This window comes from Temnothorax curvispinosus, unplaced genomic scaffold (genome assembly GCF_003070985.1).
Source record: "Temnothorax curvispinosus isolate PA1 unplaced genomic scaffold, ASM307098v1 QBEX01002996.1, whole genome shotgun sequence".
NCBI classification, from domain to species: domain Eukaryota; kingdom Metazoa; phylum Arthropoda; class Insecta; order Hymenoptera; family Formicidae; genus Temnothorax; species Temnothorax curvispinosus.
The window spans coordinates 859,283-882,594 of NW_020212776.1; the positions used below are offsets into that span (position 1 = coordinate 859,283).

The 23,312-nt window shown below is 43.3% G+C and overlaps 1 protein-coding gene across 2 annotated transcripts in view; it reads right to left on the reverse strand.

The window, feature by feature from the left end:
* Window positions 1-23,312, reverse strand: part of LOC112452166 (calmodulin-like) — a 55,043-nt gene that overhangs the window by 18,613 nt on the left and 13,118 nt on the right. For both annotated transcript variants that reach the window (XM_025012255.1, XM_025012253.1), the window contains exons 2-3: window positions 14,122-14,509; window positions 10,425-10,568 (exon numbers count right to left, since the gene is read on the reverse strand). In XM_025012255.1, coding sequence (XP_024868023.1) covers window positions 10,425-10,568; window positions 14,122-14,509 — 532 coding nt within the window. The remainder of the gene's footprint in view (window positions 1-10,424; window positions 10,569-14,121; window positions 14,510-23,312) is intronic.

Genomic DNA, 23,312 nt, shown 5'->3' on the forward strand with positions numbered 1-23,312 from the left:
CGACACGCTATTGCAGTAAAAAAGTCATTTCGCGTGTTGTTATCCCTTACAGTATGATATAATTTTAACAGGTTAAAATGCTTGGTGCTCTTTACAGGAAAAGGGAAGAGAGTGCTTTTATTTTACTGGAATTTCTCTTATTCCGCGAGTGCTTAATGGCACTGATATAAATAGCACCTTCCTTTAACTAAAAATTTCACGAGATGATGTAGGATGCGGTTAATCCATTAATGTTCAGAGAGAGAAAAAAAACGGCCTCGTAATAGTACTATTTTTGAAACAGTGAACTTTAATAAGTTAACGAATTTTACTGAGTCTCATTTTTTTGTCACCTTGCCTTCTGAAACTCTTTAATTCCCCAGACTGAAATTTAATTACAAAATATCCTCGCTATTACAGCAAACAAAGAAATGTATTCAACATCGAAGAGCGCAAACAAAAGTCATAAATTTGAAATTAAACGCTTACGACATTGTAAATGTGTTTCAGTCCGTATCGAAGATCTTAGGTGCTATACTTTCATGTCTTTCTTCCGCTTTGAATTTCTGCTTTGTAGTTCTGCAAAGTTACTGTTACCGAATGCAATTCCATCCTACGTTGCGTACTATATCTTCTATGTCCTAACAATGTTATATTCTATCCTGTAGATAAGTTCTTATCAGGCTTCCCTGGGACAGTAACATTTGATTCGAAGGAAATATAAGATATACAGAAGTAAAAGACGAAATTTCCATTCTACAAAGATTCGTGTACTCGTGTGGGTAAACTTCATTCTACTCATTACACAATGACACTGACTGATCGCTTTCAAATTTATAATAATTGCAATAAAACAATCTCTCAGACGACTAATATCTTTCCCTCTGACTTTTCATCCATCTGTTGATTGATCGCGTTTCTGATTTTTATTCCAAATGATTACATCCCAGATCGTTCTATTCCAGAACAGGAAAAACGCAACGTAGATATTCAACCCCATCAACCTCCTTGTACATTGAATCCGTTATTGACATATTTCTAGGAGGGCTTAACTTTTCAAATCTTCCTTACATATGATTTTGACAATTGGAAAACGTGCGCTCGTTTCGCTCTTATTCCCCTGAAAATGTAGCGTACGGAAATGTGTCGGAAGTGAAGAAAATATGCGCGTGCATCGGACAGCCTTCCTCGCGACGAAATCTTTCGAATAAAATCTATAATCGAAAGCGATCGCGCGTCTCGGCGCCCCTTTTATTGAGGCCCGTCGAGATGAGGAAGCGTGCGCGCGCGCTTTTAAAATCCCCGAGTTGTCATTTGCAGCGCGCTCGCGCACCCTCAGGACTTCCGGCTGCAGCCGTCGTCGTAGGCTAAGCGCCAGCCTAAGCGGATTTTAGCCGGATAACCGCCGGTGTAGATAATCCCATGAAGGGGTAGCATTCTCGGATGCAGTGCTTTGGGAATTCCACGGCGCGTATATATACATACACATGCGCACACGTTGACTTTTGCAGCAACTTCCCGTTGCAGCATCCTGTGCTGCATGCAACGGCACGCACGCAGATCCGCGCGTGCGGAAACGCCGGTGTTCGCGCGGGACCAGTTCACGCGCGAGCTCGCACGTTTACACGGCCGCGCCGAGCGTGTAAACGCGGGCTTATACGTGATAACGATACGTGCCCATTTCCGCGAAGAATGAGGACATAAAGTGTATTACAACGTCGGCAAACAGTAAAGTATAATGTTATGCCGCGCTTGCAAATTCGCCGGCAATAACATCCTACCGGAGCGAAATGAAGTACGTATCCTTTCGCTCGTCGATACCCAAGACACTTTACGATGTGTGTCGAATCACCTGACTGTTTCGCGTACGTGACTATTTGGCTTTCCCGTTCTTTTACCGCTTCGTTGCGTTGTTTTATTTATGCTAAGTGAGCTGACATCTTCATTTGCGTAACAAAATAAACGTTCCCAGCAAATGTTATAACATTTTGAAGTCATAGAGTCATCTAAGATCTTAAAATTTGTCTTGTACTCCTCTTGTTAACGCGTCTCTGAAAAGCTTCACCTTAATTATGTCGTGACACTAAATGAATAATAAAAGATATCAAAGTCAGGTATAATATAGCCAGATTTTAATAATAGCGAGCATAGTTAATAGCAAACATCTTTATAGACTAATTAGACTACCAGGTTGACGTCTTAAAACATTTTTGAGACATTTTTTAAATATTCGTGTTTTCTGGGTTCAGCCTTCAGCAAAGATCATAAATTGTGCTAAATAATTCTCGTGACAACGTTTCAAAAATTATCATTAGAATCAACAGATCTTTCCAGATCAAAAGAGCAATTTTAATTACACCACTTTACTCGCGCAACTTTATCTTTCAAATTTTGTTATTAATTAAGGCAATGTCTTGCTGCGGAAAGTTTGAAAGATCCCGTAATTAGATCTGCCGGTGTTACATTAGCAGCGCACTTTAGATTCTCGAAAGTTAAGACTACGATTATCTAAAACGAGAGTAGGCCGGCGACTTAATCGAGAGATTATTCTGCCCACACAGAATCTCGCGTAGAATCAATCAATATGCGATTATACGATCATCGATCTGCCCTACATAATTCCCAAGTCTCCGTTTCCAGGTAACCCATGAACTGGACGCGCGTGTGTGTGTGGATGCCGTCGTGGATGACAGTCACACGTATACGTAACGTACGAGCACACATCCAACGCGCCCGTGTGTATAGCCCGGGGGGTATTTTCTGATAGCGCGGGGTCGCGTGTATTATACCATGTATTACATGCCCCACGTACGTACGTATGCGCGGGCATACAAATTGACTGCGTGTTACGATACGGGCCGGCCGGGATTCCCGATGAAATTCCGTAGGCGTGACTCGGGAAGGGACAATCGGGGAGATAGGGATCGTGCTTCTCGCTCTCGCAATCGCGCGGCGCGGCGTCCTGCCGCCTTGGAGGAGCCACACGGAGGGACGGGATCAATCCAATCGTGCGACCCGATAAGAAGCCCGCGGTGTTGGCATATTACGAATGTCACGGCCGCATAGTAGCCCCCGTCTAGTACCCGCCGAAAACGCTCGAGCTCGTTTTTCTCACCCGCGCCGCACCGGATCTCGCGTTACTCGCGTAGACAGTGACAAAAAGGGTCGATTGGCTTCGTTTCGCGCGTCCGCGGCGCGCTCGTCCGTCCGTTTGCATCTATCCGTTTTTTCTTGTTTCCTCCCTCCGCTATATCCCGTACTCTTTTTTTCTGTCGATTCGCTCAGTCGTTAAAATTCTCATTAAACCTGCGGATGTAGCGATCGTTCTACGTTTAGACGGCACGGCGCGGCGGCGGCTGTCTCTCTTGCCTGTCCCAGCAGAGGCACAAGTTACGTAACGAGCCATGTATCTCGCGACGGAGATAAATTTCAACTTTCTATTATAGTAAAAATAAAAGAAAAGACGACAATATTTCATACCTGCAGCTTTTCGCCTCGCGGCGCGGCAAATTTGATGATTGAGCCGATCGACAGCCGATGAAAAATGATAAGCGTTCTTCCTCCAGAACCCGTCGACTTCTCTTTCAAGTTACGCGCGTACACGGGGATCTCTCTTGGTTCCCGACTGTCACGGCGGATTTGTCGGTCATTTCGTTTCGTTTGTTAAGTGTCGCGTAGCCGGGGCACGAAAACCACTTCTCGAGACGAGAATTTATTTCTGGCGCGGACACGCGCTCGAGGATATGAATCGCGAACTACTGAACTCTCGCATATATGAAGCACTCGTGTGGTCGGACGCGGTTTTCCTCGCCTTTTGTTCTCCGCGATTTCAAATATCGCCGGCGCGGAAAATAGCGCTAAATTGTAAACAGCTGATATCCCGAGGCCGATAACGCATCGGCAATCGAACGATCTTCAATTCTGTCACGTTATCCTCGCCCTTCTGAGACACGCAAAATGAAAGACAAAAATAGAGAGAGAAAGAAAAAGAGAAAAAGAGAAAGAGAGAAAGAGAGAGGTGGGGGAGAGAGGAAAAGGAAAAAAGCAAAGCGGCAAAACAACAATATTCAATGCAATCTAGATTGCGAAACGTCGAGAGACCGATGGAAACGAAGGCGATTCGCGAAAACCAGACGGTATTTGCAGAATGTTATTACTTTCCACCGAATAGGAGATCTATCGCGAGTAGATCGATCGATACCGCGAAATCGCTTCGCCCTGTGATACATGTACGATGATACATACTCGCGGAGAATTAAATCGCGAAATAAAAGTGATAGAAAGACGGATGTGGAAACCGGATGGTTCTAAACGCGCTGAAATCTGATCTATACACACGAAACGTTTTCGAAATAGCGATTTTCTGACAATCGTAACTCAGGCAATATCAATCAGTTGCAATTGCAGAAACCTTCTATTAATTGTCGCGACTTGTATTAATATTTGAGACTACATTGTGGAAAAAGGAAATGTGGAAAAGATCGAGAAGCAAAATCTAGATATCGCAATATTTTAATATTTCACGTAAAAATAATGAAAATCAGGTAAGCGATGTTTGTCCGAAATTAAATAAAAAAAGTAGTGGGATTACTCCCTGAACGTGCATAAATTAAAAAGAAACGTAAAATAAAGAGAAACGTAAAAATTATTTTTAGTTTAGTATGAATACGGAATTGAATCGAGTTACATAGCGGTATTATTTTATCGCGAAGTCGATTGCGATACGCGCTGTTTAATTAATAAAGTTTGAGTTCTAAAAACAAGAATTTTTTCCTCTATTTACCCGAAAAGTACAAAAATATATATCCGTACCATCGCAGAATCGAGTAATTTAATTAATACATTGCAATTTTTTGCTCGATTAATTTTTATTTCCGGGGAAAAAAATGTATTCCTTGGAAACCATGGAAATGTCACTCATCGTCCGTATCATCGTCGGTATCGTTTGAATTGGTTAGTGCATGTATCGTGGGACGGTTTTAACTTATTCACGGTATGCACCCAACCGCTATAAATCCCCGAAGCGACGTAATAGTTACGATCGCGATAACTTCGGTCGCAAACTGCACGTCTCGCGCACGTGACGTTATTCATAAAGTGATTCCATCAGAGAGAATCGCGCCAACGAGAGGAAAGTCCGAGGAAGCTAGCGAGGACGAGTCTCTGTCGCATTTGATCCGCTCTCAGGCCCGATCGACCGAGATAATTTAACTTTGTGTCCACATTGTACGACTGCCGAGCGCAGCTTCGTCGACGAGGATCCGCGTCACGACGACGCGTGTGCCCGTGCGCCGCCGCGAGTCGCGGGGCATTATCTGCGGATTTACGCGCTCGCGATAGCACAATAATTTACGGTATCGCGGTTGCGAATGCGGCGGGGTTGCACGCGTGGGCGAAGCGGTAATGCGATCGGAGCGACATGAATCTTTAAGAAGATATCCCAGGAGCCGCGTTCCCGACGGATTCCCGCCTCACTTCTCCGCCGTGTGTACGTGCCCGAACTTCTTGAGAACTTTCGCTTTTGCCGCAGTGGAACGACGTCAAACGCTTCCGCTTACCGCGACAGAGTGGGACTGGGAGTCCCGCGAAGTCACGAAATTCATTCATAGGAAATAAGAAGGCAACCATCTCGATTACCAGGCAAATCAAATGAATCCTTCGCCGCGATTGATTGCCTTGCTCGATTGCCTGGCAAACGAACGGCGATCCTACGAGTACGAGTACGTTTCGATCTCGCAAGGTATCGGGATGTTAGTTATTTGATGCCGTTTATATACTCGTACGGATACTTAAAAGGCTTCATAAAATTTCCTAAAGTTCGGGTGCTTCAACATCAATAAGAGTGCTTCAATTTTCAATAATTAAATCAAAATAACTCGAGTACTGTCGATCTTCTTATAAAGATTCTATGTTATATTTAGTATACAACAGATTTTATTTTATCTTATCGTAATTTATTTCAATAATTATTTGTATTCAGTTAATCGTTCCTTAACATTTCTTAACGCACGTATGATATCGAACTTTTAATGCGGCATCCAACGCATGCATATGTTTTCACATAGATTCTGCTTTGTTGGATTATCTTGATACGATTTCATCGAGTCGCTCTTCAAATAATGCAAGCGGAGAGGCACATGTCAAAGCTGACTATCACATGGTCCTGCTCAATAAAGAGCTAATTCCGGCCTAATTAAATGCTGCGAGCCGCCTTTGGTCGCCGTATTTAACACTCACGTCATCGATGTGTGTATACGTGTGCATGGCATTTAACGTAGATACTAATTACCGCTATAGAAGGGCTCTCAGGGTCTTCGTTTTGACGCATACTCAGACTACTATCGCGTTCCATAGCAAACGAGAGAGAACGTCAACGTGAAACGTATGTAATGCGCGGATACCACTGTCTTTCGTATTCGTAGAAACAGAGCCGCATCATCCCGTTGAAGCGGCAGATATTGGGCTTCGTTTTCATTTGACTCGCTCTGTACGGACACGCACCTCTAATCACCCGTTTAAAAATTTCTGCCGTTATTTCACCAGGTGTCGAAATTATGTACGTCATCGGGAAGAGAAGGAGTGGCGAGCAATTAAAGAGCTACATACATGACAAATGCATTTTACGTTAACCGCCCGGAACCTTGAGAGTCGGCAATCTTGAGTCTGCCATCGTGGAGTGAATTAAAGTGTTATTAAAGCTGTTGGTGAACTGATCGCACGGAAGGAGTGGCAATCTCCTGCAAATTATTCGCTTGAAATTTGAATATCGCTTTGTTCCGACGTACTCGGTCGCGAGTGCGCGGCCGACGAGGGCATCCACTGCGCTTAATAGAGTTCTTTCTTCGTCAAAGTTCAACGGATTATACGGCGCGATTAAGCAACGGCCGCTCGCATCCCGCTCGCTATCGAATCTCATTTGCAGAACAGACGGATCGATTAATTAAACGGGACGTCTTCGCAAAATCTTTTTTCGGTCGATCGCTATAATAACGCGTAAATTTCTGCCAGAGAGCCCTCGGCGAAAAACCGACGTTAACCACGCCAATCGTAGCAGTATAACGATAATAGTTACATCAGCCACGATAGCCGCGTAACGATAACGACTCGCTATTAGCGTGAGTACAACGTGACATACAACGACTTCTTAAAGTCGCTGTTCTCAGGCGTCGAAGAATTTTTCGCGATTTTATTCCGCGGAATAAGATTTCGCTGAGGAAAGAAGTTTAGTGGTGTTTTATGGAAATTTCTTAACTGTTGTAATTTTTTACAATATTTCGTACGTTGAAAAAAAATATTTAGGAACACGTTTTAAGATTTTTATATCATTACTTGTATGATTCAAACAATGGCTATGATAATTGTTGAAAATAACGGCAAGCTACGGCAATTTGTTTATCATCTTCATTGTAACGCTACAATTGTGATGATATAACGAGCTATATCAACGGTGTCAATGCAGTGCCTTGTTATCTGCAAGAATGGAATTTTTTGGAATAAAGAAAATGAGAAAACTCTTAAGACTTCCCGCGCGCGCAATCTATTTAATAGTACCGGAGTTCGCAAACTTCTCGCTCAACTTCCTCTTTCCGTGCTCTTTTTCTCAGCAACATGTACCTCGAGCAAGAGCGACTTCCAAATCGTGCGACTAGGTCAAAAATTCATTTTCATAAGAAACGCAGAAAGAAGTGTTATACGAAAGAATCGTGTTTTTCCGACAGGGAAAAAACGTCATCGCTGAGAAGGGCCATGTTGAAAATAATGAAAAATCGTTATCAACGACGCCGCGCGCGTTACATTATCCTTTCTCACAGAATTGCGGGTAAGTTATATCAAGTAAAGTCTCAATGCGGGGGCGGATAATTTCACGCGCGGTTCACACGATTCGCGATCGACGACGACGGCTCGCGAAACCGTATCTATTCTCGTAACGGTACGCGGAGCACGGATTCGAGCGGTTCAAACGGAAAAGTAATTTCCCTCGGAAATATCCCCGGGACGAGACTGCTTCGGCGATTATCGAGATTCGCATCGCTGCCTCTTTTGCCACGGTCGGCCGGCCCGCGGTCCGGCTCCTTGTTTTTACAACCGCGATTTTCGTACGACCACGGAAATATTTCTTCTCCGATCCGCGGATTTAAATCCCCTTCTTGCGAATCGCTCTCGGCGCATTAACAGAGTCCGGGCCCAAGAGTTAAACGCGGGAATCTTTTTCCGCGCGCCGACCTAATCCTCAGGTGTCGGGAATTATCACTTTCGGAGCTTCGCTAAAAAGCACGGGTGCGCTGCTTGCGCGAGTAAATTCCATCTCGATGGATAATGCCTGTCCCCGAAACAATTTACTCCCGCGACCGTAATTACTTCGTTCTTTGGAACACGCCAGAGACTTCGATTTACACCCCGCGATGTTCTTAAAAGGATTTTAACAATCGTTCCGCTTTTTTCTCTCAATTCTTTTGTCGCGAGCGCAGACTCGAGCAGAAAGCGTCGAATTTCCCCCGAAACTCGTTTTGTCGAGTTCTTTTTCGAGAGGCTGCGAGCGGTCGTTTTTCATCGCGGGCTTTATCCCGTAATTCTTCTGATTACAGAGAAAATGACTGGTAATAGCCAACCGTTGTGGAGCGGACTAGCAACAGGTACGAGAACTTGCACCATTCGGCGTCAATACGCCGACTCGCTTCCGCTCTCGAATCATCAATAGCAATTTCTCGACAGGAAAAGTATTGATACAGTATCGTCTGTTGTAGGATTCCAAACAGTTTTAGTATTTTAAAACACATACAATCACTATACAAAAATCGATAATGATTACATAGTCTGATTATTCGATGAATCGCAGATGAATTTCATGAATAAATAATTTAGAGTTTTCGCAGAAAAGCTAATGGATAGCTAAAGAGGTACCGTGATTTAAAAGATATCTATTCCTTCCCATTTCACTCGTCCCTGCTTATTTTCGCCGGATAAGATATGTTCTGGTGCCGAAACGGTGTTCCGGTCATAAATACGCTATCGGAAATGTTTCGAAAACCGTGATTCGCGCCACATGTAACGAGTTCGTTTGCGAGAGAGGTATCGACGTGGATTTCGCGCGGACCCTTTCGTCAGACAATGAAACATTGCTGCCGAGCGTAAACACGGAGGGAAAGGCCTGAAGGAGCACTGAAACACGAAGGATACGTTACGTAGATCCTAGCGCGGCCGCCCACAAAATTGGAAACAGTGGCGTAAAGAGATGGAGTTCGGGGCGAAGGTGAAGGAGAATCCTCGGGAATCAAGTAAGAGCGTGGAAGAGAGGATCGGCCAGTGTCGGAGGATCATAATAAAGGGCTCGTAATAAAGGGGTTCCCTCTTCCCAGAATTTGTGGCTATTGTCGGAACGTTTCGCGAGAATTAGCTGCAATTAAGGCGATCTGCCGACGGGCACGAAATTGCGCCTGGACGACCGTGGAAATGGGTGAATACGCGAGAAGATGGGGTAAACTTTTTGGCGTCGTCGAGTGATACTACCACCTCGTTACTAACAGCTCGCTTCGTCGCGCAGGCGATGACTCGGGGAATACTGGTGCACCTTATTTTATGATTATTTCGTAATCCCGATGCAACTCGCGCCGCGGAAATAGCGATTTAACGTTCGTGCCCGGATAACGATCGTTGGCGCCGCGATTATTTTGCTTAAGACGCTGCGTCGCACGGGCATTTGCGAGTAAAATTAAGGTAACATGAGATAAAGTCATACGCCGCATTGCATAAATTTACGCATTATCATGTAACAGTTATAGTAATAATATATTATGATGCAATGCAATATAATATTATAATAATAAACAGTAGTATTGATACATCATTATCGTCAATTTCTCCTTCAATCTATTCATATTTCATTTGCAAATATTGGTCAATCAGTATTTTGTTTTTTTTTTATCAGATATTATATTACCTACGTAATCTATTCAGCGACACGTGGCACATGAAGAGGGGTTTTCAAAATACGCAGATTGAAAAAACAAAAGGCGTGGTATCGCGCGATATCAGCAGTGGTCAATACCATCCGTTTCGATAAAATGCAGCGCTTAAATCTTCATCGAACAATTCAAATGTCAAATACAATTACGTTACATATTAGCCTAATTTCTTCCTTCCTATATTAATTGGATAAATCCGATGACAAACGCTAAATTCAAAATAAACACTATATTGCGTATTGGTAAATTGCAATATTTTGATTTCCACCGAGCTATTCGAAATAATAAATATGGATTGCATATCAGCCTACCTCCTTCCCTGGTTTGAACAAATTCGACCGTAATTATTAATAATAATATATTCATTTGATAATAGATAATATGATCTTTTCAAGCGTCAAATACAACGGAAAAACATTGCCGTCCAAAACTCTTTGCAACTTTAATAAGTAATCTAAGATGGATAATAGAGCTGCCGCTCACCGTCAATGTCGATTTCCTGCAGCATCGTTCTCAGCTCCTCCGCTCTCGCAAATTGTCCCAAGGAACGCATAACCCTGCCGAGTTCTTCTTTCGTGATAGTTCCATCGCCGTCCTTGTCAAACAGCCTGAAGGCCTCCCTGAATTCTGGGGAAAAGGAAAAAAAAATCAGCGCGAGCAACTCCAATATACGTTTTGCTTTTCTTCACTGGAAATAACTAATATCAACTTCGACCTTCCTCGGTCCCCGAAGAAAATCGTACGGTCGCGCGTAAAATGTTCCGTCATATTGTTCTCATTTACAATTTTTAAGTAATTCTTCTCTAATCTGCTACTTCTACGATAATTAAATTGGGCATTATGCGCTTTGAATTTTTCACTTCACTTAAGTATCCCGACCGACCACTAACGTCAAGCGTCCTCTCCGGAATTGCCCTTTCAGAGTCACCGACGGAGTCGGTTAACTGACTGAGGGTAGCTAGTGGTCGAATTCCCGGAGCGAATTTGACGAGATACGTGTACAAGCCGGTACGGATTCGGCTCGACGGTGCTTGACTCGATCATTTAATGGCCTCGTTTCCCGCGCCGTTGGTTCTGGCGATGCACTATACGCGCGCGTATCCACGCACAATTGCCCGTTCGCGAACGGAAACTACGGAGTCGCGATGTAATCGACGTGATCGCGTCTTACGTCCTTATTTATAGCCGTTACTCGAATCTTGGCCTCAGATGCGCGTCGCACGAAATACAGTTACGTATTGTCTTGAATTGCGCGATTTCAGCGATCGCGCATTTGGCGCAGGAATCAACCGAGGCTAGGATTCGAAACGGGATGTGGAGAACGATCCTTCTTCTTTATCTACGGACTTCCGCCTCGTCAGGGATGGTACCGCTCTCGTCATTTCTGCTTCTTTCTTTCCATTTCAGTCTCCGCAGAAGCTTCGAAAAAAGCTGTCGCCAACTGGTAGTTCATATCGAAATCCTCCCAATTTACTACGCTACTGTGGCTTCTTTCCAAGAATTTTGATTGTTAATAAACCGCACAAAAAAGAAATTTAAGACTGTGTCTCAAGACGAGTCTCATCTGACAATTGTGAGTTTCTCAAATACTGAATCACGATTACATAAATGATTTCACGAATATTATATAGTCTCACGATCTATCTATTGAATCGTATCACATTTTTTTTAAAACAAGCTCCTCAACAAGAACGAAAAAAATGCCGGTCTCAGAATCGTTTCATTACTGTACTTAGTCGACTTTGTTTATGATCTTAAGATTTAACTAATTAACTCTGGTATAAATATTTCGATACTACAGATTGCATTGATTAAGTAATTTTAAATAGCATTTTTGAGAAATATTGAAACAAACTACAAAAATAATTGTAGAATTGTCTTGAATTGCAGATGTTTATTATAACTTGAGGTAAAGATTAGTGCAAGAGAGGGAAAAATCTTTAATTAATTTTATACTTGTATAATTCACTTTATATATAACCCTTAATGGTGGTATTTCTTTCTCTCTCTTTTATTTCCTCTCTTCATTTATCTATTTATCTACAGTTCTATTTACAGTGCCAATTGGTAAAGCGGATAATAGTGTAGTGACACGATAATTGCTTTAAGAGAGACCGTTTTACGAACGCGATAAAGACGTAACAGTTCTCCGGAAGAAATTACGCTCGCCAAAGTACGTATCGGCGAAGTATACGAAGACACGTGATTTTCTTAGACATTTTTCCACGAACAGGTCTTAAAAGAAGAAAATCAGTGGAAAGAAGAAAAATACGGGTTTTTCAAAATAGACTGAAGAATGAAATTTAATATACATAAATTTTATCTTTATGAATCGTGAGATCGTGCTTTCAATGAAGTTTCGTGGAATATCTTTAATGTGATGAAACTGAGGGATAATCGATCGCGCCGTATATAAAGTTACGCCATTTAAAACAAAGTTGAACAAACAGCTCGTCTATAGTTAGATGAGTTTCGTGAAAACTAAAATATATTTAAGGCATAACTGATAAGCGCCCGTCTTATAAGTTGTATTAAAAATATTGACGAGTTCCTTCATTAACAGCATTGTAGCTTTGAAAGAAAGAACTTTGTTCAGAGCTCGTAACGACATTGTAATAAAAATTACCAGGAGATTGGTTATTCAGTTTCGTCGATAAATACGTTTGAATTAATGTCATCTCGCACAAAACTCTTGCCACGAAATGGAAAAAAAGATATTTGAAATGGAAGAGAAAATCGTCCATCTATTCGCATATTTTCGCGTTGGGTTCTTTTAAAAAGAAATTGAAAGCATTGATTCTTTGATTAAATGGTTTTCCAGATTGATTTTGTGGACCTGCCACAGAATACATTTACGGGCGGCTTAGTACGAATAATTAAATGCAAAAAAAAAGCGATGAGTACCACAAAATGTGAAACGTTATTACAGGCATTACAATGCAATTTGTTTGACGTCGATTGAAGAAATCGCTATTCATCCACTCTGACGCGAGTGGAATGTAATGTTCAATAGCGATGTTTATAAAGGCATAAAGAAAAACAAGTCGCATGCATGATGGACGACGTGTGAAAATTAAAAAAAAAACGCGAAAAAAACATTCGACATCTGCATGACACCATGTACGTAAAACGTGAAATTATTTATCTCGTGTGCAGATCTGACCGATCAATTGGCCTGATATCCGATTCTCGAACGTGCACTCGTCGTGTACGACGGCGATAACGGCGGGGAAAAATAATGGTCGCGCAATGTTGAATGAAGTCACATACGCCGCGGCATAGCCGAGCGTAGTTTTATCGGGATTAACGAAGCGATGACACCGAACAGGCGAGATATTCCGTTTACCAAGCGTGCCAAATTGAATCCGGCGCCGTGAGTATCTCCATCATCCAGCATCTGACGCGACGATCAAAAGAGTACAAATTTACATTTTGCCATGCGAAACCTGATATCATAATATAATACGAGTTGATAAATATGAGAGGAAATTTTGCTCGCACATCGCTTGTAAACGAAATTGTTATTTTAAACCATGTTATTTTTGGTTATTAATTTTAATTATTAATCTATTACATTTATATTTCCCTGCCGTATAGTCGCACGAGTATTCGTTCGAAAGACGATTTTGAAGAGCGCTTCTTCTCGAGTTTGAAAACTTCAATTTTTGAGAAAATATTGAGGGATCTTATATCATAAAGTAGATAGATTTTCGATATTAAATGTTTAGCATTGTGATAGGATAGTGAGATGGAATAGATAGTCCTTGTGGATAGGATTAATTATGCGAGAAAAGTTACCTGCCCCTTTCAGAACGAATAAAGGACGAATACGTGACGGATAAGTCTGATATTTCACGTGTCGCGCGACAAGTTTTTCCGGCGCGTGTCGATTGGCCATCAGACGGAGAATTTCCCGAACCCTCGAAAAACTTGTTCTCTCTGTCAATCAGCCAAAAAACTTGCCACACGACAAATGAAATTGCCTAAAGTCCAGACGAGATTCATGGCGCGCCATTTGGATATCGCCATTCGGCGTTAAAAAGAAAGAAAGAGAGAAAAAAGCAAATTTTTGGCATTATACCTTTATTTCCTCTTTTCTCCCTTCTTCTGTCGCTCCCTGTCTAGTTTGGCTCTAATGATGCAATCGAACTGGAAAGAGACATTTTAAATCTCGACTCACCTTTCATCTGCGACTTCGATATGGGCGTCTTGTTGGACGAAGAGTGACTCGCCGACGATCGTTTCGGCGAAGCCGGCAGGGACAGCAGGACGTTCGCGGAGAGCGGGGTTCTGACGACGGGCTCGTCGCGGATGGACGACGAGGAGGCGGCCGTGTCCGTCGGCCGGGTTAGAGATAATTCTTGCGGTTCCTGCTGTCGTAGTCGCCGACGTTGCAGATTCGGGACGTCGGCGACGGAGCACGATCCCGCAGAAACGTAGATCGGTTGCATCGGCAGCGCCGACGTTGTCATGGCCATCGTCATCGACGTCCGTGGGGTGCAGTCCAGAGGGCTGGTGCCTTCTCGTTCCTCCGCGCCGTTTCCCACCGCGCCGCTGCTCTGTCTCGTCTGAAAGTAATCGCGGCCTGAATCTCCCACTCGTCCCGGGAAAAAGTTTTATCGCTCAATACGAATTATTTATTTATTTATTACGCACTCTCTCTCTTTTCGTGCTCCGAACAAACGCGATAAAACGCGCTCGAAATTAGATACACGCGAAATGTCGAGTCCTAAAAGGGTTTCAATTTAGAAAAGGAATATTCTCATAAATTTGACTATACTCTTAGAAGCAAATTGATCAATTTTATCATAAAGTAAAAAATAGAAAAATATAACTGATAAAGTTATAAACTGATCATACTCTAGTATTTTAAAATTAAAAAATTTACAAAAAGTGAAGTTGATCAATTTGACTTCTAAGTAAGTGGCCCACATTTCAGAGAGTATTGGAAGCACATGAGGGATTTTCTTTTGCAAAAGTGCTCTTCAATTTCTACCAAGCGCACGTGATTTTTCGAGCTAGCTTTTCTAAATCTTTGTTTCTTCAGCAAACATCTCATTTCATCACCAAACAATACATTACCTTACATCAACATTTGACAATCTTGATATAGAACTTTGCGCAGTTCCGAAGCTCCAAAAGAAAAAAGACGTTACGTTTCGAGGATACCTTTCGGAGAGGTGCTTTAAAAGGCTCATTTATTTATAACCTTTCAGTTTTTTCTCTTTACAAGACTTTTAGGATCGACTGCTATAACCGTTAACTTATAAATGTGTCGTTGAGCGACAGACGAATCGCTCAAAGTAAAGCCACTTTAATATTTAATCCACCCGTGTCAGATGCTGTTAGGCACGAAACGTGGAACTTCTAAGGCAGTAACACATATGCGGCAGTATCGTGCAATTTGACGACGAGCTCATTCCGTCGTTTCAGCGTCGGGCTTTATCAATGATTAAAATTTACTCGCACATAAAGCGCGTCAATATACGGGAGAGACGCGATTTTAATTTCAAAAACTAATGCTGCGTCGGAGAAAATTTTTTTACATTTATATATATTTCAATAAAGCGAAAAGACGTAAAGAAGAAGAGGGGAGAAAGAGAGATCTATTAATGAGCCGAGCTTGTCGTGCGGCTCGTATCCTCGTCATTTCAGATCTCTGCGAGGTCCCGCGATCCATCAAACCGAGCTGCGCTCATCCCGCGATAAGAACGAAAGTCGATTTGGATGGAGAGGCCGTGCTTCATTATCGCGAAAGTTCGCGAGACATTGACGAGCGATTAACCGCGCCCCCGAAAGAATGTAATAGCTCCCGCGTATCCATCATTTAAATGAGAGGGAGCATCGCAAGCGCGCGGTGTCACTTGATGGCTCGATGTGACAGGTGAAAAAAAAACGGGTGAAATGCACAGACGTCATTTCCCGTTTTATTCTCCTGTCCCCGGGGAAGGAGAAGAAGGAGCGGTGGGATTCGACAATAACCGTCCGCGAAACTACGAGCCACTAAATCGCCTCGTCGGAATTGCAATACTAGTTCGCGACCCGAGTAAGAATCGCTTCAATCTCACGCGAAAGCGGCAGCATAGGTACCGAAAGCTCGCAGTATGAGCTTTAGTCGACGATGAATATCGTTGTTGGGACGTCAAAGCGATAAAGTTTGCGCGTTAAATTATACAACTCGGACTCACGACCCGATGAGACGAGGGGGAAAACCTCCCTCTCGAAAATTACATCGCTCGGACGCGACTGTTTGCGTAACCAGAATTGTCGATAAGATTCGCGCCGAGGGAGAGAGAATGAAACGGAATTAAGACTGTTCTCGGAGTTTATAATTGAGGACGAGCACGCGCGACAAATTGGGAGGTAAATAGCGAACTTGAGACGCGCCCGTCTTATTTCCCGCCTTATCTCCTCCCAACGCTTCCGGCGGGTCTCGGCGAAGCCAACCCCCGGCCGAGCGAAACACGTCGCTCGCAACACGAACTCGCGTAGACGGCGCGGTATCACCGGGAAACATATTTGCATTCCCGGGAAGTCGCTCCTAGGGTCAAAATGCATTTAGGTTCTTCTGGATGGAGAACGGGATTGGAGCGACGTACCGAGACAGACGTGTGATTGTCTTCCCTTAACTACCAGCGGAGTCACGAGGTGGAAGTGAGAAACTTCCGACGGCAACGCGACGGTTCGACGAAGCGAATCAAATTCGAGCGCGCAGCGAACGCTGTGCGCTACCTGCTTGATCAAATTCCGAGGGGTTCCTAGTTCCTAGACGAGAGAGAGGGAGGGAGGGGAATATTGTCGACCGCGGGGATGGATTAAAGTGGTTATGCACCGCGGGCGAAAGTTTCGGTGTCGAAACCGCACGAGAGAGAAAGTTTCTCCGGACGTCCGGTAATAAAAGCACGGTGCTCGGTGGCGGAGAAGAAACTTCCCTGGAAGTTCCCGACTCCTTTTCGCGTTTCTCCGGGCGCGACACGGCCAGGCGCTGACAAAATTGAATCCTCGTTAAAGCGCCGTCACGTTTCGCCGATCGACATCGACACTTTCGTGTCGCTCGGCAGCCTGGATTCCTTCCTCCCACCCTCAATTCCTTCCTTTCCGCCAATTTAAATTACATTTCATTACGACCTTTGTAACTGCAATGGTAGGATACCGGGCACTTATTTGTCCCACGGAGAGAAACGGGTAACTGTTTGCGTTAGGCGAAAACCCCGGATCGCCGGAGAACAAGTTCAGTATTTTTGCGAGAGAGCAGGATAGATAATAAAAAGAATATCATTTGCGCATGTTTTGCAATAATTCGCTCATCATGGATCTTTTTAACGGTATATTTTGCAGTTAAGTTGCTTCATTAGATTGCGAATAACAAAGGCAAAGTTAATTTCCTTCTGCTATCGTGCCCCCGACATTAATTAGCTTGACAATGTTGTTTATCCCCGCGTGCATGCAAGGAATTATGATGCAGATTTTTAATGGCTGTTTTAATAGCGTGTATTGGCGCTTAGCCAAGATTATGCGGCCGCTGCCCGTGTCAAAATGTACGCTTTTATGAGGGCATTGTGTCGCATGGTCTTTCGACAGATTAAGGACTATACTGTATCCGTCTATCGCGCTTTAAAAAAAAAGCGACGCTAATGGGGAAATTACACGAATCTTTCGAGTAGACGACGCTTCGTCTCGCAACCTGCTATAATATTTTTCTAGCATTTATTTTAATATCGTATAAATATCAGATCGAGAATTCCGCTTTAAAATTATGATTTATTTACGGATGCGCGTGCATAAAAGTAATGTATAAAATTGCATAAATGCATACTGTAAATATATATGCAAAGAAATTCATTTGCAAGTTTCTGGAAAGTCGGTGAGAGTACGCGAAATTAAACACGTTGCATGTTAAGATGGTTAATCCAAACGATATTAATATTGTCGCTTTTGACGAAACAGGTGCGAATCGTAAACCTGCGGCTGGTACACATTCCGCACATTCGTCCACTCGAGTATGATATGTCACGGACAAAACGGTATCGGTTATCGATGAACGAATGTATCACAGTCGATCGCACTTCGCGCTTTCTCCTGCGAAGTAATGATTTTCGCTTCATCATCGTCGCAATCGTTGCTGACAGCCGGTGAGTCGGTTACCTTAATGAAGGTTATTACGAAGAAGTATGGTCGTACAAAACGGCTGTAAATTTTGACCACTTTTAATCGGCGGGTTAAACGGAATATAAAATTTACATTTATCTTTTGTATAGGACTTCCCATGCAACTGTATGATAGAAAATTCCGAATATTTCGTTCTTGTTCAGTTAGATCGTTAGATTTTCACAATTGCGTTTATTATGTCCTCGACAAGTTCATCAGAATAAATTTACAGTGAAAGTCAGGCATAAAATATCGCGGGGGTGATTGAGAATAAGAAATTAATTAACAAGTGCCACGCAGGGCCACGTCAATTTCTTGTCACTGTAAGAGCTGGATAAATGCTATCGTCTTTCTACAAGTTTTTAATTTTCACGTTATACTCCCTGGCAACGATTAAACGTGGAAAGAAATTACGTTATAAACGCCTGCTTGTAAAATTAACTGAAAAATTTGTTTCCCTTTTTTTTTTATTTACTCTCGCGAAACGAGGAATCTCAGCAAGTTTGCGCAAGTTCCTGTTTGCGATTAAAATTTTGTTTAAGTAAGTGTACAACGTGAAAAGACACGACGGGGGGGAAAAGCAGAAATGTTCACCAATATAAATTACATTAGATATTTTCTGGGGCATTATGCATTATGCATTGCGTCCCAAAAGCGACGATATGATTCCAGCGAAATTCTCTTATTTAAAGGACTTAAAGATTTCTTGAATGCAAGGATGCGCGCGAGTAACGTCAGATAAATGACACGTATTTTTACTGAGGGAGAAACGGGAGAATAATCTAGTCGCATTTTTCTGATTTCACGAATATATACCCGGTTGGCCGACGAGCCGATGTGCATTTTTGTTCCGTGACTTTTCGAGCATTTTCCGAGAATTCTCCGAGTGCCGAAAGGATCGTAGCTGCACACACACACACACAAGCAAAGACACACATAGACACACATCTTTCTCTCTCTTATTAAATTACCTCCATAAACTGGGACACCTTTCGAGTGATATATATCAAATATGTGGGTGCTTTCGTCCGCAAAAATGTTTGGCACACCTGCGCTTGTAATCACGATGTGAGCCGCGTTTTCCGATACGCCGCGCCGTGTATGCATTGAGTTAAAATAATTCAATAAACGAGCGCGTTCGCATTCACGCATTCCAATAAATCTCAATTATGCGTTATTATTGAATTCATATTCTCTATTCTTATTGATTAACAATAATAACACTGCATCAAAGTCGGCACGAACACGTGCGGCGCGCGATCGTGCCATCGATGCGGAAGCAATCGTTTTACATGGTTTGATTGCAATAATAATACGCGCGTTCGCCTACAGCCTACACGGTTATCGCGCTAATTTAAACGTGCTTTTATTTTGTTCACAGAAAAGAGAACATCGTATTATCATAGTTGTCTCTCGAAATGACGTTGCGTCGGCAGAAAATGGAAACTCTTAATATTCAATTCCGATATCTGAATGGTAATTTATCTTCGCGGGACTCGTTTGGCTGATTCATAATCAGTTTAGCAAATCAATCGGCCCTGTTGTTTCCCACAGTCTAAAATTTATTCAGACACATCGCTTGAATTTACTCCGAACACATCGTTCTCAGATCAAAATTTAGTCCGCGATCGATTCGAGAAAGGAGATCGAGAAGAAAAGGGATGCGCGTGAATGCATCAGAGTGCATCTTGTCCCTCGCCCTTAATTCCCTTCCGAATACTTCGCCGCCCGAAGGAAAACTTCGTTAACGTCGACGACGACACTAATTGCTTCGGTTGATTCTTGTCAAGCCGTGGGATAGGTGAGGCAAGCCGCGCAGGAGTAGATACCGCATCTTGTCGTTGCGCAACGGCTGAGACCACGACCATTATCGTCGACCAACCCCCTGCCCCTCGTTGCACTCGTGTCGTGTGCCACTCACGTCCCGCTAAAAGTAGCGAAACGAAGGGAAAGGAAGAGAGAACGACGAGGGGCGGTCCAACTCGAAAGTCCGATCGCGGGGTGCTGACGTTGGCACCACGTTGCATAAACATACGTGATCGGATTGATTCTCTGTCGGATGCCGAATTGGAAATGCGACGTACGGTACGGACGGGTAAACACCGACGCAAGCCGAGGATTGACGTATCGAGGATCGATGAGACTGGTAAAACGTGTGAGCACTTGAGTATGACCGACTCGAGTATGATAAAAAGACGCGAATAGCGTTTGGCGGGATCCGTTAAATTCCACTGATTCATAATGAATCTGATCTTTTCAGATTTTCGTTGTGAGCGCCGACATTCTTTTATAAAACGAACTGGCGCTCCGGCGATAGAGCTCCGAGGATTAAAATTGGAGATATGACGATTGGAAACTGAAAGAAATTGACGATTTTTATTTGGTCTCCAGTTTAAGCCACTTGAATCTAGATCGCATCTAAATTTATGATAATTAAGCGGTAACACACTTTTCATTCCAGCGACTGGCACAGCTCCAGCCCAAAGCTCCGCAGTTTTGCGCAATTTAGAATTGTACTTCGTTTTGATTAAACATCTGTCCTTCAAAATAAACTTTCGCCCGATCGATCAGGTATATCAGGATTAATGTTGTTAACGCGATCCGACGCGCTCGCTCATAAATCAGCGACGGATCTGGCATCATTTATTCTTTAAATAAATCATGAGCGCACACATTAGTATACCGCGATGACGAGCGATTTTGCAGCAGAGCATCCTCTCATCCTCCCCCGCCACCCAAAAACCCAAATACGCCCAGTAATTTGTTGCAGATCGGGCGGAGGCGAAAACTATTTCCGCGATGGTAACGTTATGTAGCATCTGCATAATGCATGGCAAATAAGAGATTTCTCGAATTAACGTTGTACATTCATCACCTCTCTCGCGAGACTGAGGCGGACATTATGATTCGTTAAATCCACTGCGAATAGACGTACTGCGAGTAAGAGGCTTTGTATTCGCCATTCTAATCTTTTTATACGTTTTAATTATGTTACCGTACAGCTAACATGTTTCGTTGCAGCTGAAGACAGTCCGCAAAAAAAAAATCAGGCACGGCTTGGTTGACTATTTTGTAAACGCTATGCTCCACAGCGTTTTATGAGTTATTTCAGTTCATTCTCTTGAGAATAGCACGCGTCAGAGTTGGAGTGGTTTCTAGTTTTCTTACATAATGCTTTTTTTTTTCAAGAGAACGAGCTGGAATAACTTGTGAAACACAGTCAAGCAGCGTTTACGAAATAATCAGTAAAATTGTATACATAGGAGATGAAATGTTGCTTGGAAACATTTAAATGGAATCAGTTATGATGACTCAGGAGTTATTGTAATGCAAAAATTGCTGCAACGGAAGGAAACGAAATAAATTTTGTTATATGTCTATATGAACTCTTTTCATCTTTTTTCGGTACGTTTATTTTTGAAGTATATCTTGCATATTTAATTAACTGTAACATACGTTAATTAGAAATTCCATTTTCTTTACATCTCGTGGTGTACGAAACGTCTGCAAGTGAGATTTTAAGTGAACGATGGATTTTAAAGTCTCTCGATTCCATCCGATATCATTAATTAATGCAAAAATAATTAATTAGAGACAGATGTCATAAACGTAGTACATTTACTATTTCGCTTGTCAGTAACTTTGGGAAAATTCCTTCGTTAGAGAATTAAAAAAACGCGCGAGTCTCCGCATGCGTATATTGCATTTCACGGATGTTCCACCGTTCGATATCTGGATTTTCGGATCCAGTTCGGAGTTCGGATTTCGCAGTTCGGATTTCGGAGTTAAAATCAGAGCAAATTTTCATACCGGAGATTCCGCACGTGGCGTCCGCGGCAATTAGCGCGCCAGCCGCCAGGAAAGAAAACGTGCGGAACGGTTGAAGAACATCCGGAGAAGAAGTGCCAGCATATAGGTAGTGGAGAAGGCAGAAGAGAGGAGGGTGGAGAAGGAGAAGGAAGAGGAGGTGCAGAAAAATCGCGGCGGAAAAAGGAGATTTACGAGCGGCAGGTGGAGGTACGATAAGGCCCGAGTACTCGATCACGCTGTCCCGCATTTTGATTGAATGAGGCGGCGCGAAGCGCAGAAGACACCGGCGCGGCTCATTTCCGCGCCCGCCGCGCGGAAATTTGCATGCCGATCAGCGATCGCGGCCTGCAACCCGCTTAGATAGCGGACCGGGAACGGGAGAATGGGACCGTACGCGTTACAAGACAGGGTGCGCGGCGTCGTACCGCACCGATAAGCGTCGGCTTCCGTTTTGATACTCGCGAAGCCGCGACGGGGACGAGCGGGAAGTCATTGGAGAGTTATTGATACTCGGCTTACTCGATGATAGACGCGCGGAGATGAAACTCGCGAGATCGGGTTGGAGTCGGCACGCGTTATAGCGAGTTAAAATTGTTTTCAGTACAAGATCCGTTACGTTAAAGAGTGGGTAATAGCGTTTCTGTAATTTGCGGATCATGACGTATCTCGTCGACAAACGAGTTTTATCATTCTGATGACAGAAAACTGAGGATTGTAATCGGATCAGCAAATACCAGAAGATACGTTTAACATAGCCTTCGGTAAGGTCTGTTACGATATTGACCAACGAAGTGTAGCTAAGAGCGTAATTTATGCGCGGCAACGTATTTTGTCACGGATAATTTTATCAGTCCCTTTTACATTTGTCTGCTCAACGAATCCGAATCGCAGTGACTTCCGGATCACCGAATCGACTCTATTCAATCACTGACACAATAAGAAATTATTCAACGGAGACGAAGATACAGAGGCGACCTGGTAGGTCAGCTTCCCGATCATTTCGCATCTTTCCTCGGCTTTCTCCGAGCGGCAGTGACGTCAATGGAGAAGCCGGCGCTCCCAAATTGACTGTAATACATCGGCTGATTAACGTAATGCCGCGTAATACCGATTGTAACGATCGCGCGATACTCAATGCCAGATCTAAACAGTCGATCTCGCCGTGATTCGATTTCCCCCGTGTACCAACAGCGCGGTAGTTTAAGCATCGGCGCGTCGGCGGATAAGTAATTGCCTCTCGGGCGCGTTTTCGGTTTAACAGAAGCGCCACGAGGTGGTCCCCTCTCGGCGGATAGCCCCTGAAATCTCAGGGCAAAATTCACCAGCATTTTTCAAGATATCTAGATAAGACACAACCCACTACATCAGTCGTCAAGCACCCTGTTAAGCTTGCTGTTAAGGCACACACAAAGC